Source organism: Heptranchias perlo, chromosome 36, assembly GCF_035084215.1.
Source record: "Heptranchias perlo isolate sHepPer1 chromosome 36, sHepPer1.hap1, whole genome shotgun sequence".
Classification (NCBI taxonomy): Eukaryota; Metazoa; Chordata; class Chondrichthyes; order Hexanchiformes; family Hexanchidae; genus Heptranchias; species Heptranchias perlo.
Window position 1 is genome coordinate 15,784,810 of NC_090360.1, and position 15,301 is coordinate 15,800,110.

The following is a 15,301-nucleotide window of genomic DNA, read 5'->3' on the forward strand; positions in this document are numbered from 1 at the left end:
GCAGGCTATAGTTCCCACATGCACCTGTGCACACAACTGTAGAGTGTGCCAGGACTTGCTACCAGCAATGAAAAAATAATAAGACTGAAAACCTCCAAAAGAATCATTTTGTGACACTGAAAATAACTAGTTTGTTTATTTCTTTGCATAAAATATTGAAAACAGGTTAGATATAATAAAGAAATTTGTAGCAGCATGTTGTGTGTGACAAATAAAACTTTGAACAATGACAAATTTCAAAGTGGAATTTTTATACAGAACCTAAACGGTTACTTACAACAGCTGCCTTTTATGCAACCAAAAAAAAACTTATATAAACAGATTTATTTATACAATTCTTATATTTAACCGGGTAAGAAAAACATTTATTTTCCAGAAGCCAATCAAAACCACTTAATTTAATGTCCCTTACAGACTTCTTTACAAATTATTTCACTGGATATGTGCACCCCTCCCTACAGTCCCTTGCAACAGTACAGTCTCTGACTTACCATTAAGCAGTGACAGGAGATCTGCCTATACAAGGTGTTTTGTGTTGCAAATCTTTCGCATATTACAATTTCACATGCAGATTTCTGTGGCACAATTTTTAAAAACTCCCATTTCCTCATGGTGACAATACACTTTTACTTTATTTGTACCGGTGATGTCAACAAACAGCCTTAAAAAAGTATTTTAAAAAGTCAGTCATTTCCAATGTACACAAACTTCCCACTAACAGAAAATGATTTCAGGGGCTATACTTGAAAAAATTAAACAAAGCCAATTTGACCTCTTTGACCCAAGGTTCTTGCTAAGAACAACTAGCTTCTAATTGTCGCAGGAAGGCAAAGCAAACCTTCAACAGAACAACATTGTGCTTTACATGGTATAATTCTCCTATCTTAATAAAAAACATACACTCCAACCTCCCATGAGCAGATCTGCTGGTACATTAAAACATTAGGACTTCAATGAGTTTTCAACAAAATTGGGATCCAATTCCTAAACACGTGTCTATTCAAATTCCTATTGAATATTTTAACAGCTCTAATCCTACTCCAATCATCTAATTTAATTAATTTATTTGAAACAAGCAAGACATTCATCCACATCCAGATTCCAACCGGTGTTAGAACAAACTTTCAAAGAAAAAAGGTCGATTAGCAGAGGCAGGTGATAATCTGTGCCAAGTGGCAGTTTAAATCAGCTGATCAAAGTATAAAGTCATGAAGAATTTAAGATCTGAAGGGCTTGTGCACCTGAGCAGAACTGTTGATAGGTGACCTGCAGGGCTCTTGGCAGAACAACAGAGTGCATGCAGTGAATTAGGGCAGCCTCTGCTTTAGAAACTTATTAGCATGCTTGAAATAAGTTTTGTCGGACTTGCAGATCTGGTTGGAATCGAAGATCTTTACAGACAAAATGCATAAGTCTCAGTGCAAGGCAGTCCAATTTCTGTATGCAATTCTACATTGGTAAATGCACCCCCATCATAAAAGCCATTTCAATGTGATTTATTAATGTTAAGACTACATTGGTTTATAAATATATTTATCTATGACCAAAACAAAATTTCTTAAGATTGTGCACTAATGTATGCATACTGAAATGGCCAAGCAAGCCAGTCAGTTGCCTAGGCAACTAGAGATGGGCAATAAATGCAGCCTTGCCAGTGTCGTCCACATCCAGAGAACAGAAAGTTTCACATTTTGCCTGTCTTGCCTTGGGGAAAGGAGCAGATAGGGGTATTCGTGGTCAATACACCTGCATTCTTCCAGTTTAAAAGAAAATCACAAGTACCAAAGTCAACATCAGAAATAAACAGAAGTCAGCAACTTTTTTTTTAAAGATTTGTTTTTTTTTTAATACTTCACCACATTCTGGTAGTCTTCATATTTCACAATCATTTCATTTTAAAAATCCTCCTCCAAAACCTGTACAGATTACTCACATGACTGAATACTAGTACATGAATTGATCCATGAAGCTTTAAAAAAGGGACAGTAACACTTGCATAACTCTACACCCATTGCACTGGTCAGTGAATACAAAACACATACATCTCAGAGCAAGGTAGTCCAATTTTTGTATGCAATTCTATATTGGTAAATGCACCCATCATAAAAGCCATTTCAATGTGATTTGTTAATGTTAAGATGGTATTGGTGTGCAAATATACTAAAACAACTTTTCCCATGATTATACATGCAACCCCGAGTAGTGTAAACTGAAATGACCAAGCAAGTCCCTCAGCTGTCAGGGTAAACAGGGAGCAGGCAATAAATGCAGCCTTGCCAGTGTCGCGGCAGTGAACTCAAATTAGAATAGGTTTCCACATCAAATGTACTTTCGTTTAGCTGCAAACTCCGGGTGATTTTTCCTTACAGATTACAACTTTTAGCAAGATTGCTGCCCATACTGTAGTTATAATCATTCTAGTATTTGTGACTCTCCACTAAAGCCAAGTAAAATAATTTTATTTTATAAGCCTCGTCACTGCAGTTTAGGGCGATACAATTGCGGCAAGTTAGCCACCTCACAGGAAGGTCTGCATTTCAGAAGCACTGCCTGATATTCAGCCATAGTTTTGATCGCACTGATGAAAGATTGCACCTGTATACCTGATCAATACCAAGTCCAGATCTCATTGTGGAAGCCACAGTTTAACATTTAAAAAAATGCTTCAGTTTGTTGACGGTTTAAAACTACAATACTTATGTCTTTGTTTTATCCAAGAGTCAAATGCTGCCTCATTGGCAGAGCCTGGATTGACATCCCCAGATCCCATAAAGGGACCTTGCAGCAGGGTGTCTGGCATGAAACACCAATGAGAGTAGGAGCTGCATGCAGTAATTTGGACATGGCACTAAATGGTGCTTATATATCCATTATAAGGACTACAAAACAAATCCAGACTTGTGTGTCCAATTTGATAAATTTCTCATTGATTCATTTTAAACACAAGACCCTTGAGTTCAATTCTGTAATCACACAATAAGAGACTGTCATGCTTAGTTATGAATTTATGGAACACACCTGAATTTGGCCAGATTCAGAGTATTACAAGTTTGTATTTAGAATCCCTTATATTGTAATCATAATAAATACAGGGTGGTCATGCAGAGAACCAGATTTTTTTGTTTGATGCTTGCAGATAGAGAGGCATATAGCACCAGTGTTAAATTCACAAGCTTAGCAGTTGGCCCTCCGTATCAAACAGCATCATATAAAGGAACAACTCCCTCTAGATGTGGGAGGTATCAACATTTCACTAACACCCTCTGCATCCTTTGAAGACATTATGGAATACGCACTCCAACAGAAGGATTACTGTCCCTTAAAAAATATCAACCAACTGCAGAATAAAGTGGGCACTAATGGAACACAGAATTGCAACTATTAGTTCAGTTTTGGTTGTAATGATTCATACTGATTCAGTCACGGAAACAATTACAAACTTTCTTCTCTCCTTCCCCCTTCTGAATAAAGGCGGCAAATTTGGAACTCAGACCCATTAATCTTTACATACAGCTTTAAGAATGTTTCACCATGTATTAGACAGTTATATATGCATTTCAAACAAAAATTCACCTTACAAGTTGCACTCAATAGCAAAAAGGTCAAGAAGAAAATAAACATTGTAATTTGGCCAGGAAAACGAGTGTCTGTAAAATCACAATGGCTGAGACGGTGAAGCAGTTAACTGGGCAGCGGAGTATAACCTGGTAAAGTGATGCCACTAGAAGAGTCATGGTTGCCCCTTTGGTAGGCTGGTGTCTGTAAGAGCAAAGGGAAAAAACAGAGAAATACAACTGTCCAGGAACCAAAGAATATTTTGATTTGGAAGGGAAAGCACAATTCAAGAAACCAGGACTACATGAATAGATCTTTGATTTATATCTTCTCAACTGTGAGATGTTCACAGAAGGACGAGGAAACCAACATCTGACTATTGCACTATTACAATTTTCCATACAGTGCTTTTAACAGCCAAATGTTGGCCAAACTATTTCTTTTTGTGAACTGAAATGGGAAAGAAATGCTTACTAGTAAGGAGTGTGGCAGTCCACAAGCTGGAGCTGGGTGCTAGCAGTTCCTGCATTCTAAAGAACTTGAACCAAGAGTCAACGGTTTGCAGCACTTCCTGCCAGAGTCCCAATGCTAAGTTAGTTGCACAAACTCATTTTCTGGTGTACGGCAGCTCTTTATCTTTCCAATTTCAGATTTTGCACTAAATTAAAACCAGTTATAAATGTCTCCAACAGAACATTATTTCAAGCGATATTTCAGACCAAAAATAATCAACTGTTGCATTCTAATTTTAGTAGCCAATATTGTATATTAGCTGTAGCAAAACTTTAATACCTAGAGTGACAGTGCAACACTGTCCAGCCGGCAACTTATTCCTGTGCCCACACATTGTGAGCTTGAAACTTTAGATGATTTACATCAATATTGTTTAAACAAATCCCACACCCCAAACAGGTCTCAAATAACCCAACTGAAGTTGTCCATAAGCAACTGAAGCGTATGTACAGTCAGTTATGGCAGTTCCTTCACCAGTGTAAACACGGAACTGGTGAGGGAGCTGGCACTCAACCACCTGCAACTCTGTAAAGGCCTGGCACCTGGCAGAATCTGTAATTCATCATGGGGCACCACGCACTGTTGCAGATTTTTAAGTGTTAGTCCACATGTGTAAATTAATTCTGTGGTCACTGAATATAGACAAAGAATAAATGGGGTTAAGCTGCAATGCTCCACAGTTGATAACAACACGGTAAACACAATGAAGTAAAAGATTAAAAAGCAACAACAGCCCATTAAAAGGGTTCTTCCAAACATCACTGGTTATAAAGTTATTTTTGCAGTAATGTCAGTAGCCAGATTTATGTACTCGTGTGGTGAACTGACAATTTGGCCCTGGGCTGTAACCGACACAAAACTATGTCAAAGGTTGGAGGTTGGTACTAAGTTCACACCCTGTGCCTTCCTGAAATTTACTCTTGGCTTGTTCAGTAAATTTTATTCTTCAGCTATCCATCACTTTGTTTTGATAAGAGGCCACTGCAATTCTAATCGCATCCATGTCTTTATGGAAGAAAGCAGACAAACGTAAAGTAACCCTGTGCCAGGATTTATTCATTTTAAACGTTTGGTTGAAATGTACACTACATTTTTAAAGCAGGATTTCACCCGTGAAGCAGTTAAATGTAAGGGAAAGCAAGTTTACTGTATCCAGGGAGCTCCAGTCACCTGACTGGAAGTACCCAATTACTGTAACTTTAGGACTATTGGAATGGTATAATGAACCCTTGTCAAAAAAATGGAATCACTTGATCATTTTCTCATTGTCTGTATCGCCCCCCTCCCCCCCGACAGATAAAACATGTCAGATAACTGAAAATTATACTTCCAACATTTATTTTTTCCACATTGGAAGATTATGGAGCATTGACAAAGCATGAAATACAAATTCACAAAATGTAGCTTCACGTAAAATGTCGGAACTGTTCTCAAAGAGTCACTGCGGATATAAAAACAAATGGCTTACTGAAGGAATTAGCCCAGAGAGGGCAATTTGCAAGTGAGTAGCAAATTTCATGAAAACACTACAGTTAACAGAAACTATTTCCTCACCCCCATACAAATTTGGCACCAACAGCATAATTATTTGTTTATGACACACACAAAAACAGTAAAATTGTGTGAAAATGCAAACATAATTTGTGAAAAGAGTGAATTTTTCTGGGGGAGGAGGAGACTAAGCACTGTGAAACTAAGGATGTGTGATTTTTTTTTAAATAGTAATTTAAATGTAAAACAGATTATTCAAATGGCAACATATATAACACTGTGCAGTGATCTTGGTATCCCACTTGTTTAAGAAACAAGATACTAAAAACAAGTTTTACAACTGAAATAAAAACATAACATACTGCCAGATACAGAACAGGACAGACAACATCTATAAAGAGAAAAGGCAGGTTTACATTTCTGGAACTGATGACTGGAAGATACCACAAACTTTAACCAGTTTCTCTTACAATTGCTGTCTGATCTGCTATGTATTTGCAGCATTTTCTGTGAAGTATTCCAGATTTATATATTTTTTAAAATCTACAATTTAACATGTGATTTCTCTGCACTGGGAGGGGGGATGCAATATGTTAAGCTTCACATTAAAACAGTGAAGTGCTAAAATCTAAAAGACTGAAAATTAAAAAAAAAATACATTTATATCTAATTTTTTAAGCTGGTTCATTAAATTTCAGAATGCAGTTACTTTTTTTTTGGGGGGGGGCGGTTCCAAATAAGATTTTCTACCCTGCATAAAATCCAAAATATAACTTAACTCCTACTGTTAAATCTACTGTAATCAGTCTAATCAGACTGTGATTCAAATCATATTCTGGTTCAAAATCACCATTTCTGGCACAAAAGGACTAAACCCTGGATATACTGAGGGAGTTTGAGAGAATTCTTAATTGAAGGAGTTATCATTTCAGAAGCTGTTTAAGATAATATCTTAGAAAATCTGTAAATCATCCCATGCCCTGGGAGACTGCTCGTCTTGGTTCACGCATCCACTGTAACACGAACACCCCAATATCCTATAGTGCAAACTGCTGGGTCAGCTCATTGTTGCACTCGAGACACGAAAAAGCATATTATTTTCATTCCATTTTGTTACTTATAACTGTCTAAAGATGACTACTTTCGGTAGAAAAAGAGTCAATTATTAAGATGAACATGATTCATTAACACCAATTATTATCCTGGTTAATTTTTATATTATCCAATTCACTGCATACATTCCTGTAGTCCAAACTGGATATAAACATTTAGGTGGAAAAAAACCCAGCAATTATTCAACACAAGTATGCACTAAAAAAATAAACTAACCCAAGGAGCAGATGCAGGCACTATCCCCTCAGCTACCTAATCCTGGCATTTATTACAATCTTACAATTCATTGTACGCTAGTTTTTAAACTGATGTAAAAACAGGAAAAAAATACTACAATCCCTTCACATCTCCACACTGTCCTCCAAAATAAACATACCACAACACAGCTATTCCCATCTTTACAATCAAATTTGTATCACAATTTGCAAAGATTATTGCACATTGACTATGAGAAAACAAATATACAAACGCATTAAACATCTCTCTAACATACAAAGTACATGTATAACAATATTTCCTTCTACACAACAGTTTCAGCTGTGAATTTGGTTAACTCCTGGTGGTGGACCAAACACTTTAACAACAGAAATAAATTAAAACAGTTACATTCCATATTGTACTGAATGGTAGGAAAGTGGGCAGCTCGATGTCCTTGAAATGGTACATTGATTGTGTGAGGTAGTTCATCAATTATTTAAAAACCTCTTTTGATACGTTAGTTCTGTCACTTGTGAAGTGTGTAATGTTTGCCTGAAGTGGAAAATAACCCTACTCCATCGATTCTTGTCGACAAGCTGGCATTTTGACAAGTTCTATTAGGAAAAGCCAGCAACAAATTAAATCATCATTATTGCAAGACACTATCTATAACTGTGAACTCCTAGTATAACAGAAAATAATTAATCAAATCGCTTATAATTAGAAAGAACAGCTTATTAGGGGCAATGCGATCTTATTAGAATAAGTTTAGAGCTGGCATTCACTCAAGAAATAAAACTCGTTTTGTGCTGTCTTCACTTGTGGTGCCAAATTTTCGATGTCACACTTTCACTTCCCAATTCTACTCCTCTCTATTAGCTTACACAACTGGAGCTACATTTTTTTAAAACCTGTTTCAATACTCCTAACTTTGCACCCAGTAGCCATACTCAAAATGGCTTCTCTACCCTGCATTAAAATTTAAAACACGCTCAGGTTCAGCTTTAGCTTTGGATGTGTAATGTAAACAGGTAAGCCACAGTCAACCAAAATTTATTACGGACACTGGCATTGTACGTTTTCGAAACATAACAACTTATTGTCCTAGTCCACAACTAGCAGTAAGCCAGAGCTAACTGGAGTAGAAAAGATCCCAGAATGTTTAAACGGCATAAACCACTTCATGCAAGTGAGAAAGAGTGAAAAGTAGCCTAACTAAGCTGTCCCTCTGCGCACTGAGAGTCTGGAGCTTATTTGTATTTTGTGATCGTTTTTCCTCCCAAAACAGACCCAAACGTAATGGTGTTAAATGTCAGTCCTTTACAAATGTACAAGTCATGCTTTAGGGTTATTTGCCCCACACTAAATGTTGCTGTATTTAAGTTACTGTATGTAAATCCAACATAATTCAAAGTCATATTCTATGGCAAACTGATTCCAATAAAATTAAAATGCAGTTGGAGCTTTTTAAAAGCTGGTCTACCCTCTCTATCATCTAGCGCAAACAGTAAGAACCCAGAGAGAGGGAGGCTAGTCATCTGCAACAGCCCAGAGGTCCCGCCGACGTCTCTAGACTGCTGTCGGTATCTGAGGCCAGTGTTGGATCTGTTGACATGGAGGACACATCATTGACAGATGATGAAGAAGATGGATGATGAGAACCATTGATCATTGCTGCACCTGTGCTATGAGAAATAAGGAAACAAGTCAGTAATGTCGCAGACAGGTCATTTTTCAGCAGCATTACAACCGAATAAATCAGCCACGTCAACATAAGTAACGTGAACAGTATAAGAAGCTCTAAAGCAAAAGGCGCACTAGGGTATTGAAACCTGACAAACTACAACTCCTTTCACTTTTGTTCCAAAGTGCAAAACTTGTAGCAATGAGTTCATGGTGGCTTCTAAAGCGGACTTATACTCCTGTCACTATGGCTGGAACAATACAGTGTGTACACACAGGGTCCTTTGTGCAGACTGTTCAGCTTTACAGATTGGTGATTTAAAAAAAAACTAAACTTAGAAGTAGGCTCAAATTAGGGATTTGGTTTAAAAATGATACCCAGTATAATTCAACTCTTATCTTGATAACACTGGCAGGAGGAGACTGGGTCAAACCCTTAGTTTTCATCAGTTCCAATTAAGTACCATTTAATAAGGATGGCGGAGAAATGGCAAAAAGAAAATCCCAGCGAGAGAATTTTAAAAAAACAAATGTAAGGCTTAAAGCACACACATATGGGGGAAGGAGGATAAAATGGATACACAGGGATTTCACATTTCTTCATCTGGTTTCTTGGTTTGGTGGCGTTTTACTAACTCCGATGTTCCATTACGTGAGGCACTACATCAGTGCAAGCCGGCTGTCTCGAGTAGATTTTAATGTGCATCTCAGTGGTTTCAAACACATTTAAGTCCTGTGTGTGCCTAAGGGAAAGTACAGCAAGCGATTTCATGTTGGGTTATAAAAATCTATTGATTGTGTAGCTTGTTTGTTGTATATACAGATCTACAATATATGAAGTACTTTATTTAAAAATCATTTCAACCACAATTTAGTCACAAGCAGTAATAAAGAAAATGCCACATTCTTTCTTTGAAGTGTTGAATTTTCAAAGTTCAATCTCCACTTATTACTGCCACGTATCCCAGTGCAATTATCAACCATCAGACGCTTCCTCTTCCAGCTCTTACACCCTGAAATTAATGGTTAGTATAATTACACACAGGTCACTAAAAAAGTCAAGCACATCCTTATTTATGGGAACACATTTAAAAAAACACTCAAATCTTCAGTGCAAATCATGTCCTTTTAATAGAATAGGGCTACTGCTCCAATGCTGCATTTCATGGGTTTTGACCATTCCGACTGGATCCAAGAATAGAAAACTGACAGGTTAGAAAACCTGCAGAAAGGGATAAGAGGATAGTAAGTGGAATCCATTGTACAGCCACGTTGAGTCAAAATTATTAATTCACGGCTTTGATATATTTTTTTCCTGAAAAAGAATTATTCCACTTCTTGTTAAGGAGATTTCTTGCCTGGAGTTTACAAGACACAATTAACATAAGAGTTAACACAAGACAGAGAGCAGGGACATTTTCCAAAGGAAAAAAAAATTCATTCATTTGCTAAGATTTCCTTCGAACAGAATAATTAATTCAGTTCCGTAGTGCCTCAATCTCAGTCAGATGATCATCTTTCCTTCTGCCATATACAAATCCCTGCTTGGAACTTTGTATTTGTCTGCTTGACTGCAGTCAGTAACTCCTGTCTGATTCTTTCTGCACCTGTCGTGCCATTTTGTTGCTATTCAAACTCACTCTGAACTGCGACAAATATCTTGAACAGCTGAGCTGGGCAGTCAATTTAAAGGTCAGATTCAGGTGCCAGCAGCAGGAGAGGTGAGACAAATTCCCACCACATGGACACATCCTGTGACAGATGTATTGGTCCCTTACAAAGAAATACTAGATTAGTGTCATTTAACGACAGTGTCCTAAATTTTAAATTAAATTTACAATTCAGAGAATGGTTTCTTTTTATCCACAGTTTAAAGAGATTCACTTCTATGATTAATAATGGGAGATTATTATGGGTGTTTGGATCTTTGCAGCCTCAAATTTTATTCTCCTGCTGAATGGATGGCGGTGAATTTTGTCAAGCTCGCACTTGTGTAAGTGTGCGCATTCGTATATCTGCGTTTAGTATGGAGCCATTGTATATTCAGAAGTAATATTTAGTTGGTGAGACTTCAAAAGGAATTGTGAGGTTGCTTCAGTTCAGGAGTTGTTCCAATATTTTGATGACAGGTTCAGAGGGCAGCTCATTTGAACTCCCTACCTGTGGGATAAGGCATGGTCACATACACTGTCATTGAAAATGGGATAAGATGATAAGGCCTACAGACTTTACAATCTATTCCAGATAATACAAACTCTTTTTAAAAAACCAGAATTATCCAATACTTAGAACTAAGCAACATAAATAACGAAGCGAAGTGGGAATTTACTGCTGGAAAATTAAAATCAGATAATTTTAATTAAGCAACGTTGAATTAAAAGTCAACGATATATCTAAAAGATGTATCTTGTATATGGTAATTAACCCCTTAGACTTTTCTTGTTGTATGCAAGTTATATATTCCTTATTTCCTAAATGTTTTGTGGTTCATTTTTCTATTTCATAGAGAAATATGTTATCTGTAAAGACTCTGATATCTGCCAATTTGATGTGAACTGTGTCACACAGCAAGAGACATTTAATCCAGTAAACAGGCTGATTCAAGTAGGGTAACTGCTAATCCTCGGATCATGCAACTCTATGAAGGGCAGAATAATAAATGACAGCTTCTAGATCACAACGAATAAATCAGGTTAATGGAAACTGTAGTGAACCTATTGAGAGAAACTGTTTAATAAAAAACCCCAAATTAATAAAATTCATATCCAATCTGAGCAAATCTATTGCATTCATCCTGCTCCACATCAAAACTTATTCATTAAACTCAATACATTTGTGCGGAATGACTTGAGGTAATAAAATCAGCACCACTGACAACTGGAAAGACATATTTGCACAAGTAACTGGCCAGAAAATGATGCTGGAGTACTTTGACTTAGCAATAAATCACTTGAACACCATGGGTTTAGAGCTAGAGCGTGAAGCCAAATTAACTACAATGCCCCTCTCTGCTACTCCTCAAATACCCCCACCCGGACCAACCATTTGAGCCAAACTAATATTTTTTTCCCATGATCCAAGGTAGAGGAGTCTCCAGCAGGCTCCTCTATAGGGTCAGGGCCAGAGGATGGCAGCAGATCAGGGCTCCCTCTCCAGGCAATGTAATTTTGATGCCAGGATTTAGGGCGTAATGGTGAACAAAACCATGCTCAGTTACCCCAAGGCACTCGATGTCAAGCCCAGAGACAGGGAGAGGGAGCCTTCCCCACCACCACCAACCAATTTGATATACGGCAGGGACCAGGTCGAGCAGTTCCTGGGAGATATGAAGTTATGCCGAGGCAGACTCGACGTCGTCAGCTTCATCTGCCCAGGGCGTCTGATCCGGCCACAGATACATCAATTGGTTCAAGTGTATTATCAGTGGACCACCCCCCATGGGCAGGACCCTCCTTTGCCCCTCAGGAGGCGCTAAAGGGAAAGATTGGACATAAAAGTTTGTCTCGCCCTCCCGCCAGGTTGTCAGTCCCCGCAAGTGGATTTGGGGGGGGGGTGGGGGGTCCCCAAGATCTATTGGAAGCACCGTCTCCTCTTCCATGGAAGGAGATCCCTCTTTAGGGTTGTCCTCCTCTTCCAGGGAGCAGCACCTCCTATATTTTCCAGAGGGTTGTGGAAGGACAGAGAGCTCCATTTCTCCTGTGGTCTCTGCCTCCACAACCCCCCTTCCTCAGCACCGTTGCTTTAACTTTTGATGCTGGAGGGCCCGCTGCTGGTCTTAACACGGGCTTCTCTGGTCCCACAGTGCCAGGATCCTGCTTGGATAGAAAGGAAGCAGTGATTTGTAGAATTTCTTAGTTGAAACTTTTTAAAAAGAAAAGGGCTAGGATAACAAACTTTGTTTTTTTAAGTGTTAGATTCTTTAGGGTTTGTGATTTAACAATGCAGTCTCAGATTTATTTATCTTAACTGCGGAGTACTCACTCTGGGAAACAAAATTCAGAATAATGATTTGAGAGCAGTGGTAAAAACTGTCGCTATCCAATGGATGAATGCTTACTTCCCTCAATGAGCCATGAGCGCTGCTGGTAGCTCAGTAAATATATCCAGTAGGTAGCTGGGCAGGGTTTCATTTCTTGTCAGTGCCGAGTTAGCTGATCTCGGCTAGGGTGATGATGCTGGGTGTGCTGCAAATGGACTTTTCAAGCAAAGGTGCCATTCGTAACCAACCAGCTACAGACTTCAAGTTATTATCTACATGCCAGGTCCAAGCAAAAAAATTCTACCAATGCTAGAAGCAAGGAATGTTGTTGATGCAGTAATGTTTTGTTCCCAGCAGATGGTAGTGTTGCACTATGTACAGTTTATTGAACGGTTTCAAACAGTAAACCAGCACCACCTATTGTCTGCCCATTCTTTCCTCTTTCCTGCAGCAACTGTATCCAACAGGCCTGACACCTATGCTGTGTAACTGGTCTAAGTCCCAGTAAGTTATCATCGGATTACCAGTAAAAATATGCCACTTGCTGTAAAATTGAAGGGGCTTTTTCCAATTATAGCTGCAACTTGGAACAAATTCTATCTACATCTCCAGGTTTTAAGAATTGAAGGTACAGGCTACAATCTCTTGATACAATTTATACCGATTCTATTCACTGATCTTCCTGGAATTTAAAATTAAGTCATTCAGATGTGCGGCGTTTAATATATTTGAAATGACGTACCTTTATTTGGAATCAGACCAAATTAATCAGTGAATAAGAGATCAACTTTAATCTCAATATCCATTCCTAACAATTTTAGGTAAACTAACCTGTATTCAGGTGAAGGAGATGGCTGGAGGAAGTTCAGTATCTGTCTCAACTCTCTGTAGATGACTGACAGATATTTACCATTACAAATGTGCCCGGTAGAAGTTTTGTAACAAAATATTCTTGCAATAACTAACCTAAAGAAGGTGGCTGTCCACGTATAACTCCATTCTTCATTCTCTCTTCCCACTCCAGGACTTCCTTATATATCAACTCTGCAGACACCAAACAGAATAATTGGGTGATATAATCACTAGAATACAAAAACTATTATAACTGCATGGTTTTGGAATTGAGAATAGTTTTGGTGCTCATCCTGAAAATATCCATCCTTGAAGTAGGCAAGTTTACTCATTCCACCCTACGGGCTCTCTAGAATCAGTTTCTTTGTGTGAAAACCCGTAGTAAACAAAATATAACCCTAGGCCACTTACTGGACATTTTCATTGAGAAATGAAATATTTAGATAGTTGCAACTGTAACGTGGCTTTTAGGGGCAGTATACTCCAAAAAGGTTACTGCTTTGTGTAGCAAAATTTTAGGTTTCTGTTTATTTCAACTGTGGTAGATTATACAGAACAGAAAGCAATTAATGATAAAATTTTAAAACAATCTACTTCAAATGCGAGATTTAAATCTTTGAAAATATAATACAACAAACTTTAATGGGAAAAAAATTTGCTCAAAGTACTGGATCTTTTTATAGAATAAAGTCTGATGTTTACTAGATATTTCTTCAACTTGTTTTTTAAAAAAAGCTTGAATTGTAATGCTGCCCCTGAAGATATGCGAATGGGCAGACATCATTTATGGGGAACTGTACTGCATGCCCCAGAGTGACTTCAAACCAGCCTAAGCGCTGTCTTATTCAGAGACTAAGAATTACAGGCTTAGTATTGTGATCTCCCGGGGTCAGGGCAGCGCCCAGGCCATTCTGAAGTTGCACCCCCCCCTTTTGTCTTCAATGAAGCCGCTCTGGGATGTTCTGCCTATCTGATGTCACTAGAATGTCTCGGGAGGGAGACCCTTCTCAAGGAACTCAGGCCAGTACCAAGAATAAAGTGTTTTTTTTCCAAATATAAAAGAAAAGGACATTTTAAATGTGTGTAGTATTTTATTCTATAAAACTTTGAACAAATAGTACTCCCCGCTACACTTTCCTTAGCCTTTGATTGTAGTTAATTAATGATTTTTTAGTTGCTCTGGAACTAGCATTTCAAAGCCAGTTTATGCAACTCCATTACCCTTCTCTAAACACGAGAGTGCACGCGCATTTTATTTTAAATCCAAGTGGAGTTCTTGTTGTGCATGAATATTCTGAGCATTAGCAGGGCCAAAACACTGGTTTCGGAGGATATTTCTTTACCTTTCCACTCATCTATAGTGTGATCCCTCTCATCTAACTGCTTGTCATATATCTTGGGTGGAGGCTGGAAAAATAAATTGAAATTTTGTTAGACAAACCCTTACTCTATGGAGAAGTTTAAGCAGTACACAAAATCTCAAGAACAGTACAAGATTGTTGTTAACCAATAGACTGCTCATTTCATGCTTCATGAAATATGGTTTAATTGAAAGCAGAATATACATTAACTGTAAATCACAGGTTCAGAACAGTCTGCACCATTCAAGTCTAAAAATAGTTGCCAATAATTCAGCACAGTACATAAAGGATATGCTAAAGTAGTAGTTAAGGTGAATGCCAACATAATTAACTCTTACAACCAGACACCCAATATAGAGTATAGCATTATTCTTGTAGAATGACATGGCCTTCTGCAACCACTCCAAAAAAAGGCTGAATTTTAACAACATTAATTAACATGTCCCAAGAGACAAGGTGGGGGGGGCTAAGGAAGAGAGAGGTTTGGAGGGAGGGGCAAGGAAGAGAGTGAGAGAGCGAGAATTGGGAGGAAGGGAGTGAGGTGGTGGAGAGTGTG

At 38.1% G+C, this 15,301-nt stretch overlaps 1 protein-coding gene across 4 annotated transcripts in view; it reads right to left on the reverse strand.

Annotated features, from left to right (window-relative positions):
- Positions 1 to 350: 350 nt before the first annotated feature.
- The window catches only part of LOC137304138 (mitogen-activated protein kinase 8), a 103,738-nt gene continuing 88,787 nt past the window's right edge, over positions 351 to 15,301 (reverse strand). For 2 of the 4 annotated variants that reach the window (XM_067972630.1, XM_067972631.1), the window contains exons 10-12: positions 14,728 to 14,791; positions 13,499 to 13,576; positions 5,390 to 8,550 (exon numbers count right to left, since the gene is read on the reverse strand). In XM_067972630.1, coding sequence (XP_067828731.1) covers positions 8,405 to 8,550; positions 13,499 to 13,576; positions 14,728 to 14,791 — 288 coding nt within the window. In that variant the 3' untranslated portion in view covers positions 5,390 to 8,404. Of the gene's footprint in view, positions 3,760 to 5,389; positions 8,556 to 13,498; positions 13,577 to 14,727; positions 14,792 to 15,301 lie in introns of those variants that run through there. The other 2 variants (XM_067972628.1, XM_067972629.1) reach the window with 2 other exon arrangements.